This window comes from Erythrolamprus reginae, chromosome Z (genome assembly GCF_031021105.1).
Source record: "Erythrolamprus reginae isolate rEryReg1 chromosome Z, rEryReg1.hap1, whole genome shotgun sequence".
In the NCBI taxonomy this organism is placed as follows: Eukaryota; Metazoa; Chordata; class Lepidosauria; order Squamata; family Dipsadidae; genus Erythrolamprus; species Erythrolamprus reginae.
Window position 1 is genome coordinate 126,994,712 of NC_091963.1, and position 13,241 is coordinate 127,007,952.

Sequence of the window (13,241 nt, forward strand, 5' to 3'; positions counted from 1 at the left end):
CTGACTCCTGGCGAACTTCCCCGCTTTAGGAGTCAGCGGAGAACGGCGCGCCTGCTTTAAAACGATCGGAGCCAGCCGGCTCCGATCGTTTTAAAACAGGCGCGCCGTTCTCCGCTGACTCCTGGCGAACTTCCCGGGCGAAGGGCGGGCGAGCGGGTGCTGGGGGGGGCTTCGCCCTCCCGCCAGCAAGAGGGGGAAGACCCAGGGAAGCCGCTCAGCAGCTGATCTGCCCGGCGCCATCTACGCATGCGTGCCCATAGAAAACAAGGCACGCATGCGCAGATGGTGTTTTGACTTCCGGGTTCAAAAATCGCAAATTACCCTGTTCGCAATGGTCGGGGACGCAATAACCGGGGGATCACTGTACTCATTTCAGAGGCAATCCGCCTTCCATTTAAATTACTTTTAATATTAGATTTGTTTATATTGTCTTTTTACTGTTGTTAGCCGCCCCGAGTCTGCGGAGAGGGGCGGCATACAAATCAAATCAAAACAAACAAACAAACAAACTCAATTCAATTCAATTCAAAGGAACCTGAATTGGTATATACTTGGGATTGCACAGAATCTGTTAAAGGGCCATGCATAAGTGGACCAGCATGCCTAACGTCCCTGTCCTAATGTTTCTCTATCATTAGTACCAATATCACATGTATAAACATTGTTATATCTTTGTGTACTACCAAATACATACTTGATAAAATACATATATAAATAAACAAACTTGTGGGAAGCCCTCACATCTCCTAGAACAAGGGTCAGCAAACTATGGCTACTGAGCCATACGCAGTTCTTTGGCCGCTTGAGTGTGGTTTTCTGCAGAAGCTGGAAGGGACCTTGCAGCTCATCTAATCCAGGCGTAGGCAAAGTTGGCTCTTCTATGACATGTGGACTTCAACTCCCAGAATGCCTGAGCTAGCATGATTGGGTCAGGAATTTTGGGAGTCAGAGAAGAGCCAACTTTGCCTATCCCTGATCTAGTCCAACTCTCTGCCCACGCAGGAGACCCTTACACCTGCTTTACTTAGGATCTAACTCACAATCTCCTGATTGTGAGGCAAGAGGCCTAGGATTGCTTGGATTTTTAGGAGACTAATATAATTAAGTTTACATTAAAGGGAGGTGTGATAACAAGGTTGAGGTACTCCCAATTCCCTTTATATATATTGGTCTCCTAAAATATATACTGTATATATATATATACAGTATTTCCTAATAATTCAACGGTTTGTAATACAGCACAACTGGGGAAATGATGGTGCGTGTGCGTGTGTGTGGTTTTCTCACATTTGAATCGAGGTTCCGTACTGCAAAGCACTGAAAATACCAAAATGCCGTGTGTATTCCATTCAGCGTCATGAAACTCCAAGTTACAAAATGGGGTCTTCCCATACAAGCCACAAACGCCCTTCTCAAAATGGCGGCCACGTACGTAATTACGTATAAGGACCCTAGCGCTTGACTCATGAACCCCTTTTAGCTCGGAGAGGCGTAAAACGGAAATTATCTCCCGAAGACAACTCCCACTTTATGAGGAAGCGAATTCTCGCCAAGATTCGGCGTTAATTGTATATTTTAAAAAATTAAAAGTTCTTTTTAAAACACACACTCACAAAACCGCGAAGGCAACCTTTAACTTCCGCACTCTTAACGGAAGCAACCATAGAGACTAGTCGGATCACGAAAAAAAAGCCCTTAGAAAAGCGACGACCTTCCCAAACTGGGCAAAGCTTCAAATTGCCTCTTCTAAAATGGCAGCGAGTGTTTCCGTGGCGTCGACCCGTGGTTTTTTTTTTTCCACTTCCGGCGGCTGCTCCTGCGAGCTCTTCTATGCGCTGTCTATGGTCTCTTTTTTTTTCCACCCGGACCGAAAGCCTCGGATGGGGCGCATGCGCCACGGTGTTCTTTCCTCCCTCCCTCCCTCCCACCACCACCACTACCATTAAAACCGGGTTGGGTTAAATACCGAGATTTGCAGTGCATGTTGGGAAACCGGGGGTTTTGCTGCTTTTTCCCCTCTCTTGGGGGGTCTGAACTGAGGCTGCATCTGCAGAGATGGTGAGTCGGGGAGGGTAGCCACCTCGAAATAGTAGCGAGAGGGAACATAATCCGGACCGCGGATCACCGTCCTCGCTCCCTTCCCTTTTTCTTTCTCGGGCTAGAGGGGGAGGACGGGGCGTCCCCACTACCCTTCCGTGGGATGCTCTTAGTCGTCCCCCCCTCCAAAAAAAGGAATAATAATCTCTTCCGCGGCTCCGTTTTATCCGGACTCCCCCCGAGCATCGTTTTTTCCGACGCCCCGAAAGGAGGCGGTTTCCTTTCCTTTTTTTGGCTCCTTTTTCGGGGGGTTTTGCCTCTCCTTCGGACGATTTTAATGGGGTTTGCTCTGGTTCCTCCTCGGTCCCCCCAGTCCCCTTTATCGCCCCAACAGCTCTGCCAGGTAGGCTCCGAGGAGGGTATTGAAGAGGCAGAGAAAGCAGCCGTTTTAACGCGACAAAAGGAGAGGTTTTTCCCGGTGCTCTGGGTGGCGCTGAAGCTGCCTGAACGCCTTCCATCTTGGGACTTCCAAAAACGCCGCCCTCGTTATATCCCTCGCAACTCCTGGTGTTTATTGAGTAAAAAAACGTTGTTTGGTGGCTTTAAAAGAAAAGGCGCCCAGAAAAAAACCTCGGATGGAAAGATTTGGATTAAGTTTAGCTTGGAAAGGCTTGACCTCCAGGAGAGTTAACGGATGTTTTTTGGCATCCAGGCTGCTTTGTATGGGAGGAAAAAAGGGAAACGTAATAAAAGGGGGGGGGATGTCTTTCAATGTGCAAAAAGCTTCTCTGCCTCTGGGTAATAATACCCAGTATAACATACTCTACGTAGGATACCAAATTGGTTCTTAGAAATGTTACAAACATAACAACTCTAAACTTCTAGGTACTTTTACTCTCTATGGAGCACATCTTAAAAGGAGGGTAAGGTAAAAATCCAAAACTAAGAATTTGGACAAGTTCAATGGTTGGAGGTGACTTCCAGTTTCATAAAGCCTTTTTAAAGGCTATATGAAACTGGAAGTCACCTCCAACCATTGAACTTGTCCAAATTCTTAGTTTTGGGTTTTTACTCTATCCTCCTTTTAAGATGCTCTCCAGAAGCTTTGGACTTCAACTCCCATCAACCTTTGCTCACCTGGCCTCTGGCATTGGGGACAATGTAAATTAAAATATGTAAATTAAAAAAAAGACAAGTGATGGGTTTAATGCTACCCTGAAATAGTCAAACCACTATTACTGCTTCTTATCAATTCAAGAGGAAGCGGTTAAAAGCGTTTTCCTAAGAAGTTTAGAGGAGTATAGCTGAGTGTTACATTTGCAACATTGTTAAGAGCCAGTTTGGTGTTCAGTAATCGCAGTAGTTTTTGAACCTTCCTAATGCCGTGACCCTTTAATACAGTTCCTCGTACTGTGGTGACCCACAACCATAAAATAATAAAATTACAGTGATACCTCGTACCTCGTCTTACAAACCCCTCGTCATACAAACTTTTCGAGATACAAACCTGGGGTTTAAGATTTGTTTGCCTCTTCCAAACTATTTTCACCTTACAAACCCAAGCCGCTGCCACTGGGATGCCCGCCTCTGGACTTCTGTTGCCAGCGAAGCGCCCGTTTTTGCGCTGCTGGGATTTCCCTGAGGCTCCCCTCCATGGGAAACACCATCTCTGGACTTTCGTGTTTTTGCGATGCTGCAGGGGAATCCCAGCAGCGCAAAAATGGGTGCTTCGCTGGCAACGGAAGTGCGGATGTGGGGTTTCCCAGCGAGGGGAGCCTCAGTGAAATCGCAGCATCACAAAAACACGGAAATCTGGAGGTGGGGTTTCGAGGACTTCCGTGTTTTTGTGATGCTGCGATTTCTCTGAGGCTCCCCTCGCTGGGAAACCCCACCTCCGCACTTCCGTTGCCAGCGAAGCACCCGTTTTTGCGCTGCTGGGATTCCCCTACAGCATCGCAAAAACATGGAAGTCCGGAGATGGGGTTTCCCATGGAGGGGAGCCTCGAGAATACCAGCAGCGCAAAAATGGGCGCTTCGGCTGGCAAAAGGGGTGAGTTTTGGGCTTGCACGCATTAATCGCTTTTCCATTGATTCCTATGGGAAACATTGTTTCGTCTTACAAACTTTTCACCTTACAAACCTCGTCCTGGAACCAATTAAGTTCGTAAGACGAGGTATCACTGTACTGTATTAGGAAACTGACTTTATCAGGGGTGGGATCTAACTTACCTCACTGCCGGTTCATTTCTTCCTGTGCTGCCTGGGTGTGTCTCGCAGCTGTGCATACATGCACAATGCTGATTTTTTTTTAAAAAAAATTGCCCCCAAAAAGCAGACTACAAGATGGCGACACATGCGCATTGCCCTAAATTCGGCTTCCGCATATGCTCTGAAGTTCCCATGGTACAAATTTTTTTTGACAGTGTTCTATTTGTATGTGGGTGGACCTGCGTTGGAGACAGATAGAGGAGTGGTGTCTCGGTTCCTAAGATTATCGGAAATACGTTTTTTCTGATGATCTTAGGTGACCCCTTTGAAAGGGTTGTTTGACCCCAATGGGGTCACGACCCACAGGTTGAGAACTACTGTCTTAAGGCATCAGACTAGAACCGCTGAGACCATGTATTCTAATCTGACCTTGCTTACTAAGCCAATTGGATGACTTTGGGCTGATCACTCAACCCTAGAAAAGAGGTTCTGGAAAAACAGCCAAGACAACTGCAGGGATTTGTCCAAGCAGTTTCTAAGAATCAAACACAATTGAGCAGAAATAAAAATACACTTTCAGTCTTAATACATGTATGAGAGACCCACCTAAAGTTATCTATGAATATCTTTTCTGAGGAGTAATTTGAGCTTGGGCTCTGTCGTGGCCTACTTGGTACATAAACCCTAATATCCTGATTTTGGATTTAATTAAATCTATAACGTTCCTTACCATATTAATTAATAAATAACTCAAGGCAGCTAACGTATCTAATACTTCTTTACCCTCCTATTTTCTTCCAACAACAACTTGTGAGTTGGACTGAAAGTGACTGGCCCAAAATTACCCAGCTGACTTTCATACCTAAGGTGGTGGTAGAATTCATAGTTTCTAGCCTGGTGCTTAACTATTTTATCAGTGGTTCTCAAACTTTCTAATGCTGCAACCCCTTAATACAGTTCTTCATGTTGTGGTGACCCCCAACCATAAGTCTAGCGCTAGTTCTCCGAACAGAGCTCAAAGCTGATTGCAGGAAGGTCAGAGGGACACCCCCACTGTAAACGCCTGATTGATTGGATAGTAAAAAATATGTTCCAAGGTGCCAAAATAGAAGTTTTAGTTCCTAATACCAGGGGAAATTTCTCTTCTCGTGGTCTTAGATGACCCCTGGGAAATTATCGTTTGACCCCCCAAAGGGGTCCCGACCCCCAGGTTGAGAACCACTGTATTAGACTAAAGTGGATCTCTTCATCACATCTCATCTCTACATCCTGTTTTTCCTCATCCAAAAAGCCCATAGAATAAGATGGATTAATTTATTAGATTTGTATGCCCCTCTCCGCAGACTCCGCAGATTGAGGGGTATTTTGCAAACCAAAATGAACTACCCCACTTTCCTGGCTTAGGATGGATTGAATCTGACTGTATCCAACATCTGAACCTTGGGAGTAAATCAAAGGCTTGGTTTCTGTAAAATAGGGTAATTTAAACATTACTTATTAAAGGTTACCATTTATGTTGGAGTGAAGTTGCCAGAATTTTTGCATTCTAAATGGGCAAGTATCTAAATTAACTGAAATTTTTACCACAAGTAACAGAACTTTCTAGTCCCATTCTAAAAATGGGACTAAAAACATAAAATAATAGTTTGGGAATCTTGCAAATGTGAAGACCAGACTTGCATTATATATGAGAATTTGTGAGCCGCCCCGAGTCCCCGGAGAGAGGCGGCATGGAAATCCAATTAATAAATAATAAATAAACTGAACTATTGCTTTACCAGAGCTTTTCCAAATTAGTGCCATCTAGATAATACAGACTATGATGGTTACCATTCTACTGTTATTCCTACTGGCTGAGAATGATGGGAGTTGTCAGCCAACATATCTGAAGAACCATTAGATTTTAGCCCCCTGTCCAATGAGTGCTTTATGGAGTAAATGGTGATATATGTCTTTAAAAATTATATTGGAGTTTTTAAGTTCTTTTAGACATATTAATTGGATTTCTGAGATGTATACTGTTGTGAGCTGTCCTGAGTCCTTGGAGAGGAGCGGCATACAAATCCAATTAATAAATTAATTAGTAAATAAGAGTACCATGCTGAGGAAGCTTAAATTCTCTAAAACCTCTAAATCAATCTGGAAGCTCTAGCTTCTGTTATTCCTCTGCCAGGGTGTCGTTTATTAGACTCGCAAATTGTACTAAGTGAAGATTTATCTAACAAAATTAATTGTGTTTACCCAATGTACTTACCACTCAAGATTAAATATGTTATGTATTCTCTCTAGTATCTATGGAGGGTCTGATAGCATTGGCTACCTGGAGTGCCTTCTGTGGTTTTGGCTAATATGCCCAGCTATCTAAGGAGAGAGGAGCAACCTTGCCATAGTCCTTGGTGACCCTGGGTTCTATCTGGAGAAAACATACTCTGTAATACTGTGTTTGTGGTTTAATAGAGAGATTACTTACTCTTGTAAAAACTCTGAGCTTTAAAGTAGGCCATAAGAACTAGTCATAAGAATGTAGTATGTTTTAAAAGTAGGGTCTCTGATGGCTTCATCCTTGGGAATACCTGAAGGAGGATTACATTTACTACAGCTTTGGGATTCTGTGGTGTTAATCGGGTTGTAAATAACAGTGCTAATTTTAGTATTCAATTGTTAACTACTGGTGTTTTATATATATTTTTATAGTAAACCTCAATTGGCTGACACACACACACACACAAGACCTCAGAAGCAAAAACAAAGTCTGAATTTAGGCCATTTTTTTTTTTCAAACAGTGGACTTGTCTGTTGCTTGGCAAATCAATTTATTTATCATTTTATTAATTACTTACATTTCTATGCCGCCTTTCTCCACAGACTCAGGATGGCTTACGACAGGAACAATACAAAAGCATACAAGAAACCCAGTAATTAAAACAACCTAAATTTATGTAAAAAACGCAATAATACAATTTATCTAAAAACCCCATTATAAAACATAATCATATTCATTCTACTTACACTCATGGCCGGAGCAGTGTATCCATGCCCAACTGCCCCAAGCCTGCAGCCTAGATGAGTTTTCAAACATTTCCAAAAGACCAGAAGGGTGGAAGCAGTGCGAATGTCAGGGGGGAACTGATTCCAAGGGCCAGGGCTAACACAAAGGAGGCTGATGGACCCGGAGTAGGCCAACTCTGGGACCTAACCAGTCGCTGGGATTTGTGGGGCAGAAGACGGTCCTGTAAGTAACCTGGTCCTAAGCCGTGTAGAGCTTTAATCTGAACGGTATAGATCAGGAGTGGGTTTTAAAAGTTTTAATGTTTTAAATATTTTATTCTGTTGTTAAGCCGCCCGAATCCTTTGGGAGTTGGGCGGCATATAAATTTAATTTTTTTTTAAACTATCTTGCTGTCGGTTCAGTTCTTCCCGCACCATGTGGAACCCCACATATTGCACACCATATGGCCACACCACATGGGCATGCACAGTGCAGAAAACTGCTTCTGCACATGTGCAGAAGCAAAAAACTGCTTCTGGACGTGCACATAAGCCCAAAAACAAGATAGAGGCCCCTATGGCACCACCCCGAGAGCCCATTTGGGGGCATGGCCAACTGGCCATCCCAGTTTGGCAAGCGGGGGAAATTCTATAGAACTAGTCCAAACCGGGAAAAACCCACCTCTGGCATAGATATATTTTATGTATATTAACAAATGTGGATGTTAATAATTCTCAATTCTACAAAACTGAAGTTTTATGTACTTTGTATTTTATATTTTGGAGAATAATTGTCTATCCTATATACCAACTTGAGTTTTTCCCACTGTATAAAACAATGTCATCATTATTGATAGTGATGGCTTGTTTGGATAAAATTACGAATGCTACCAATTGCCTACTCTGTTGTCCAACAGGATGTTTTTCTAATGATCCGACGTCACAAGACAACTATCTTCACAGATGCGAAGGAATCTAGTACAGTTTATGAACTGAAAAGAATTGTGGAGGGGATTCTTAAGAGGCCTCCAGAAGAACAGAGATTATACAAGGTATGGAGAGCTTATTATAGGAAGTACTATACCTATGGGACTCTTAATAAATTACACCAGGACATGCTGTTTACTAAGTTGGTATATCAGTGGTCTTGATTAGTTCAGAGGTTATACAGTGATCCCTCGGTTAGCGCGGGGGTTACGTTCCAAGACCTCCCGCGCTAACCGATTTCCGCGTTATACTGGATGCGGAAGTAAAAACACCATCTGCGCATGCGCGCCCTTTGTTCCATGGCCACACATGCGCAGAAGGTGGAGCGACGCAAGTTCGGAGGCTGGCAATGCAATGGTGATTTTTCCGGGCTCCTCGCCGCTACCCACAGGGCAGCGCTGGCGGCAATGGCAACCCTCCCTCCTTCCCTTCTCTCCCTCCCTCCCTCCTTCCCTCCTTCCCTTCTCTCCCTCCCTCCTTCCTTCCTCTCACCGGCTTTCTTGGGGCAGCGCTGGCGGCAATGGCAATGGCAACCCTCCCTCCTTCCCTTCTCTCCCTCCCTCCTTCCTCTCCCTCCCTCCTTCCTTCTTGGTTGAGATTTTGGCCAATCAGCAATCAGTATGACGTCATCGGGCGGGAAAAACCGTGGTGTAGGGAAAAAAACGCGGACTTATTTTTTAATTAATATTTTTTGAAAAACCGCGTTGCAGCGTTTCGCGCTAATCGAGAACGCGCAAATCGAGGGATCACTGTATTGATTTTTTAATCTAACCGAAATGCTGCTCTTAGGACAGTGTTGGTGAACCTATGGCATGGGTGCCACAGGTGACACGCAGAGCCATCTGCTGGTATGCGAGCCATTGCCCTAGCTCAGCTCCAACATGTATGTGTGTGCCATCCAGCTGATTTTTGGTTCGCACAGGCTCTGTGAGGGCGTTTTCGGCTTCCAGAGCCTCTGGGGGGATGGAGGAGGGTATTTTTGCCTTTGGAACCTGGGGAGGGTGAAACACGAGCCTGCTGAGCCTACCGGAATTTGAGAAACAGGCTGTTTCCATCCTCCGGAGGATCTTCTAGGGTTGGGGAAAAGTGTTTGCATTGAATCATGGGTGTAGGCACTCACGCATGCACAATAGTGCACGCACATGCTCTTTCAGCACTCGAAAGAAAAAAGGTTCGTAATCACTGTCTTAGGAGATATTTCCATCTGAGATCCTACACTGTTAGCCTTCCAGAGGGATTTAAACACCTGGTTCTTCCCTTAAACATTGGGTTAGGATACGAGTAGACCTGTGGCGGTAAGTGGTTGGCACTTAAGGGGAAAGACATTTTTGCTTTTAACTTAAAAAAACAACAACCCCTGATTGTTGTGACATGCCTAGCGTTATCATACGAGACGGGGCCATGTGTGCCCTGTAAAGAAAAGAAATATTGGTCCTTTGGCATCCAGAAATCCCACACGGCCTCAGTTGTATTTTTTAGATTCTAGAATTTCCAAGAGCTCTGCTCCCCCCCCCCCCTGAGACACACACACACACACACACACACACACACTGCTTAGTCTGCAGCCAGATTGTAGGAAACAAATTACTCATTAGCTGATTCTGATGGTCTTTTGGAATCCCCACTGTTTTAAGGGAAGAGGACAGCAGTTAGGCTTCTGGATTTTGCTGGTCCTTATCTCAGTACTGAATGTTTGGGAATTACATTTATGGCTTGGCCAGTAGCTGTATGTAGTATATCTTAGTTTTAGTGTTGGAAGTAGCACTCTCAGTATCCTGATCTTCATATATTGCTTAAAAATCATACACAGTACACACCTGGGTATCTCTTCAGTGGAATAAATTAATAACCAGCCATTAAATAATAGCTATGTAAAACATTAAGTAGCTAACAACCCAAAGAGTTGTATCAGATATACCAATGCAATTGGTTCACTAGCCACTTGGTCTTTTGCCCATCTAAGAAACTATTTTTCTGTGTGCCCTAGAAAATTGGGGATTAAAGAACCCTTAGAATTAGAGCTCTAACCTCATACTTCATTTTTTTTGTAAGATCAGAAACAGAAATAAGGAGGGAGATAAATTCTTTCCATTGCATACTGGTTTGCAAGTAGTACAGTTTTAGTGAAGAAGAATAGAATACAGACTTCTTACTACAGGTATTCCTCAACTTAAGACCACAATTGAGCCCAACATTTCTGTTGTTAAGTGAGGCATTTATTAAGTGAGTTTTGCCCCATTTTACGACCTTTCTTACCACAACCGTTAAGTGAATCACTGCAGTTGTTAAGTTAGTAACTTGGTTGTTAAGTGCATCTGGCTTCCCTATTGACTTGACTTATGAGAAGGTGGCAAAAGGTGATCACTTGACCTTGTGACACAGCAATGGTCATAAATATGAACTTTCCAAGCATCTGAATTTTGATCATGTGACCATCGAGATGCTGCAAAGGTCGTAAGTGAAGAATGGTCATAAGTCACTTTTTTCAGTGCTGCTATAATTTAGAATGGTCTCTAAATGAAGTTTTGTAAGCCGAAGACTAACTTTGCCCCCAACTCTATGGCAATGTGATGTGTGTAGAACACTAAACCATATTCTAAACAGAGTTTGCAGTCTCATTGCCTAATTTCTTGATTTTAGTTACACATCTAAGTAGTTGTTGTTCATGATTACCAGACTTTTTTAAAAAAAAAATGACTTGTCTTGCATCCTGGTGCAAATTACCCCATTTTTCAGGATGAGCAACTACTGGAGGATAGCAAAACTCTTGGAGACTGTGGCTTCACCAGTCAGACAGCACGGCCCCAGGCTCCAGCAACAGTCGGCTTGGCCTTCAGATCCAGTGGTGAGTTAAGTTGTTGCTTGCTTCTTGAAACCAAAGAAACACAACATTGCCATTGAAGATTAGGAGACTTAAGACAAGGAAGTGGTTTTTACTGATAACCTAAGGGCGTTGGCCAAATTTGCCTTAGGAGAATATTCTGTGCCTGAGGTGCTCCCTTTGAAAAGACCCACTTGTAATCAGGAAATGCCACATCTAAGACAGCAGCCAGCCAGGAGATGGCTTCCAGAAGTGGTGTTAATGTGTAGCTAGATATATTGGGTCTCTGCAGCACAAGCCATGTAGACCTTTTATCACTTGCCATTTTAGAGCCAATCTGATCGAAGAGTCCCTGATTACTGACTGCTACTGTGGTTCCCTGAAAATAAGACTCGGTCTTATTTTCTTTTGTGCTTGAAAATAAGGTCTTATTTTCAGGGCATGTTTTAACCTGCTTATCTTAGGACCACCACAGCCAGGCCTCCCACACCCCAACACCTGTCACAGTGCTGCTAGACCTCTGCCCCACTGGGTCTTAACTAGGACTTATTTGGAGGGTATGATTTATATTAGGCAAGGTTATCCCACTGCTTAACAATGCTCACTGCCAGGAGATTCCTCCTTATTTCCAGGTTAGATCTCCCTCTGGTGAGCTTTTACCCATTGCTGTTTCTCCTACTCTCACATATTTTCCCTGTAGCAGCCCTTCAAATATTGGAATACTTCTCTGTCTTAAGCTTAACATATCTAAATGTGTATGTAGATTCTCAATCATCCAAGTCATAGCTGTCAGTTGGATGAGAAGCAAAACATTTCCTTCAAAGAAAAACAAGAAAGTCCAGTTGCCTCTTGAAAAAGGGACACTATATCTAGTTCCATTAGCCATTTTTCATAGGATTTAGCCTCCAGACCCCTTATCACCTTTGTTGCTCTTCTCTGCATCCTTTCTAGAGCCTCAGCAACTTGATCACCGGAACTGGATACAGTATTCCAACTGTGGCTTCATCAGTATGAATGGTATAGAAATAAAATGCCTATATGCTGCTTCTGGTTAAGGTTTAATCAGGATTAAGTAATCACTATTTGAAAAAAAAATAGGTGTGGGCTGTTAATGTGCTCGATTAATTTGCCATCGCTTTGGATTTCTCACGATCCTTCATTTTTGGTTTGGGATTTGTAGTAGCCAGTGATGTAGCATAAAACAGGACCGTTCCAAGGTGACGGTGTCGCATGTCTTTCTCCCCCTTCAGAAGATGCCTTTGAGAACCTCCGCATCGATTCTTTCTCCAGCCCACCAGAGCTCCCAGACGTCATGAAGCCCCAGGACTCTGGCAGCAGCGCTAATGAGCAAGCAGTGCAGTGAAAAAAACCCCAGGCTTGTGGAGTTTGCTGCACAACCCATGGTATCCTTGAACCTTCTTCCCCCCCAGCCTCATCTGACTTGGAAAGATGCGGCGTCATCCCTTGTCTCTGATCTTGATTTTCCTTTTAGCCTTCCTCCTGTAAGCAAGGTTTATGTGTCGCCCTTCTAAACCCAACCTCACTCATTTGACAGAGCTATTTTCACTTTGGTTTTGAAAATAATAAAAAGGTCAGCTGTTTTTCCCCCCTCTTTTTGTCGTGCGTTGTATGCCTGTTCAGTGAAATGGAAAGAGGACCTTAGGAGAGTTGATATTATGACAATTATTCTATAAACATTACTGCAACAGTTGTTCTGCTCGTGTCATTCCTTCTATCTTAAAGATGAAGACAGCCAATCTGTAGTGGAATAGAATAGAATTCTTTATTGGCCAAGTGTGATTGGACATACAAGAAATTGGTCGTTGGTGCATTTACTCTCAGTATACATAAAAAAACAAGATACATTCATCAAGAATCATGAGGCACAGCACTTAATGATTGTCATAGGGTACAAATAAGCAATCAGGAAACAATAATATAATTTATAAGGATACAAGCAACAAGTTAGTCATACAGTCATAAGTGGGAGAAGATGGGTGATAGGAACAATGAGAAGACTAATAGTAAAAGTAATGCAGCCTTAGGGAATAGTTTTACAGCGTTGAGGGAATTATTTGTTTAGCAGAGTGATGGTGTTCAGGAAAAAACTGTCCGTACCTCTAGTTGTCTTGGTGTGCAGTTCTCTATTAATACTTTAAGCCAGCCCCAAAGGTGCTTTTTTTCTTTCTTTCAAGAGGCA

The 13,241-nt window shown here is 43.4% G+C and overlaps 1 protein-coding gene across 5 annotated transcripts; it reads left to right on the forward strand.

Annotated features, from left to right (window-relative positions):
- The first annotated feature begins 1,904 nt into the window (after positions 1–1,904).
- On the forward strand, positions 1,905–12,642 carry LOC139153304 (elongin-B). Of its 5 annotated transcripts, none has more exons than XM_070727053.1 (5): positions 1,905–2,058; positions 8,151–8,285; positions 10,957–11,065; positions 11,993–12,058; positions 12,292–12,642. In XM_070727053.1, the coding sequence occupies exons 1-5, from the start codon at positions 2,056–2,058 to the stop codon at positions 12,402–12,404; spliced, it is 426 nt and encodes a 141-aa protein (XP_070583154.1). In that variant the 5' UTR covers positions 1,905–2,055; the 3' UTR covers positions 12,405–12,642. The 5 variants fall into 5 exon arrangements, with proteins under 5 accessions (XP_070583154.1, XP_070583155.1, XP_070583151.1 ...); XM_070727050.1 differs by lacking the exon at positions 1,905–2,058 and adding an exon at positions 2,352–2,440; XM_070727054.1 differs by lacking the exon at positions 11,993–12,058 and having other exon boundaries at positions 1,909–2,058.
- The last annotated feature ends 599 nt before the right edge of the window (positions 12,643–13,241 follow it).

What these genes read in the sequence shown, in the direction of transcription:
- LOC139153304 (XM_070727050.1), top strand. Translation starts at nt 2,375, where the DNA reads ATGGGGTTTGCTCTGGTTCCTCCTCGGTCCCCCCAGTCCCCTTTATCG. An exon ending in CGCCCCAACAGCTCTGCCAG is followed by an intron (nt 2,441 to 8,150) that starts GTAGGCTCCGAG and finishes GTTGTCCAACAG; the next exon opens with GATGTTTTTCTAATGATCCG. An exon ending in AAGAACAGAGATTATACAAG is followed by an intron (nt 8,286 to 10,956) that starts GTATGGAGAGCT and finishes CCCATTTTTCAG; the next exon opens with GATGAGCAACTACTGGAGGA.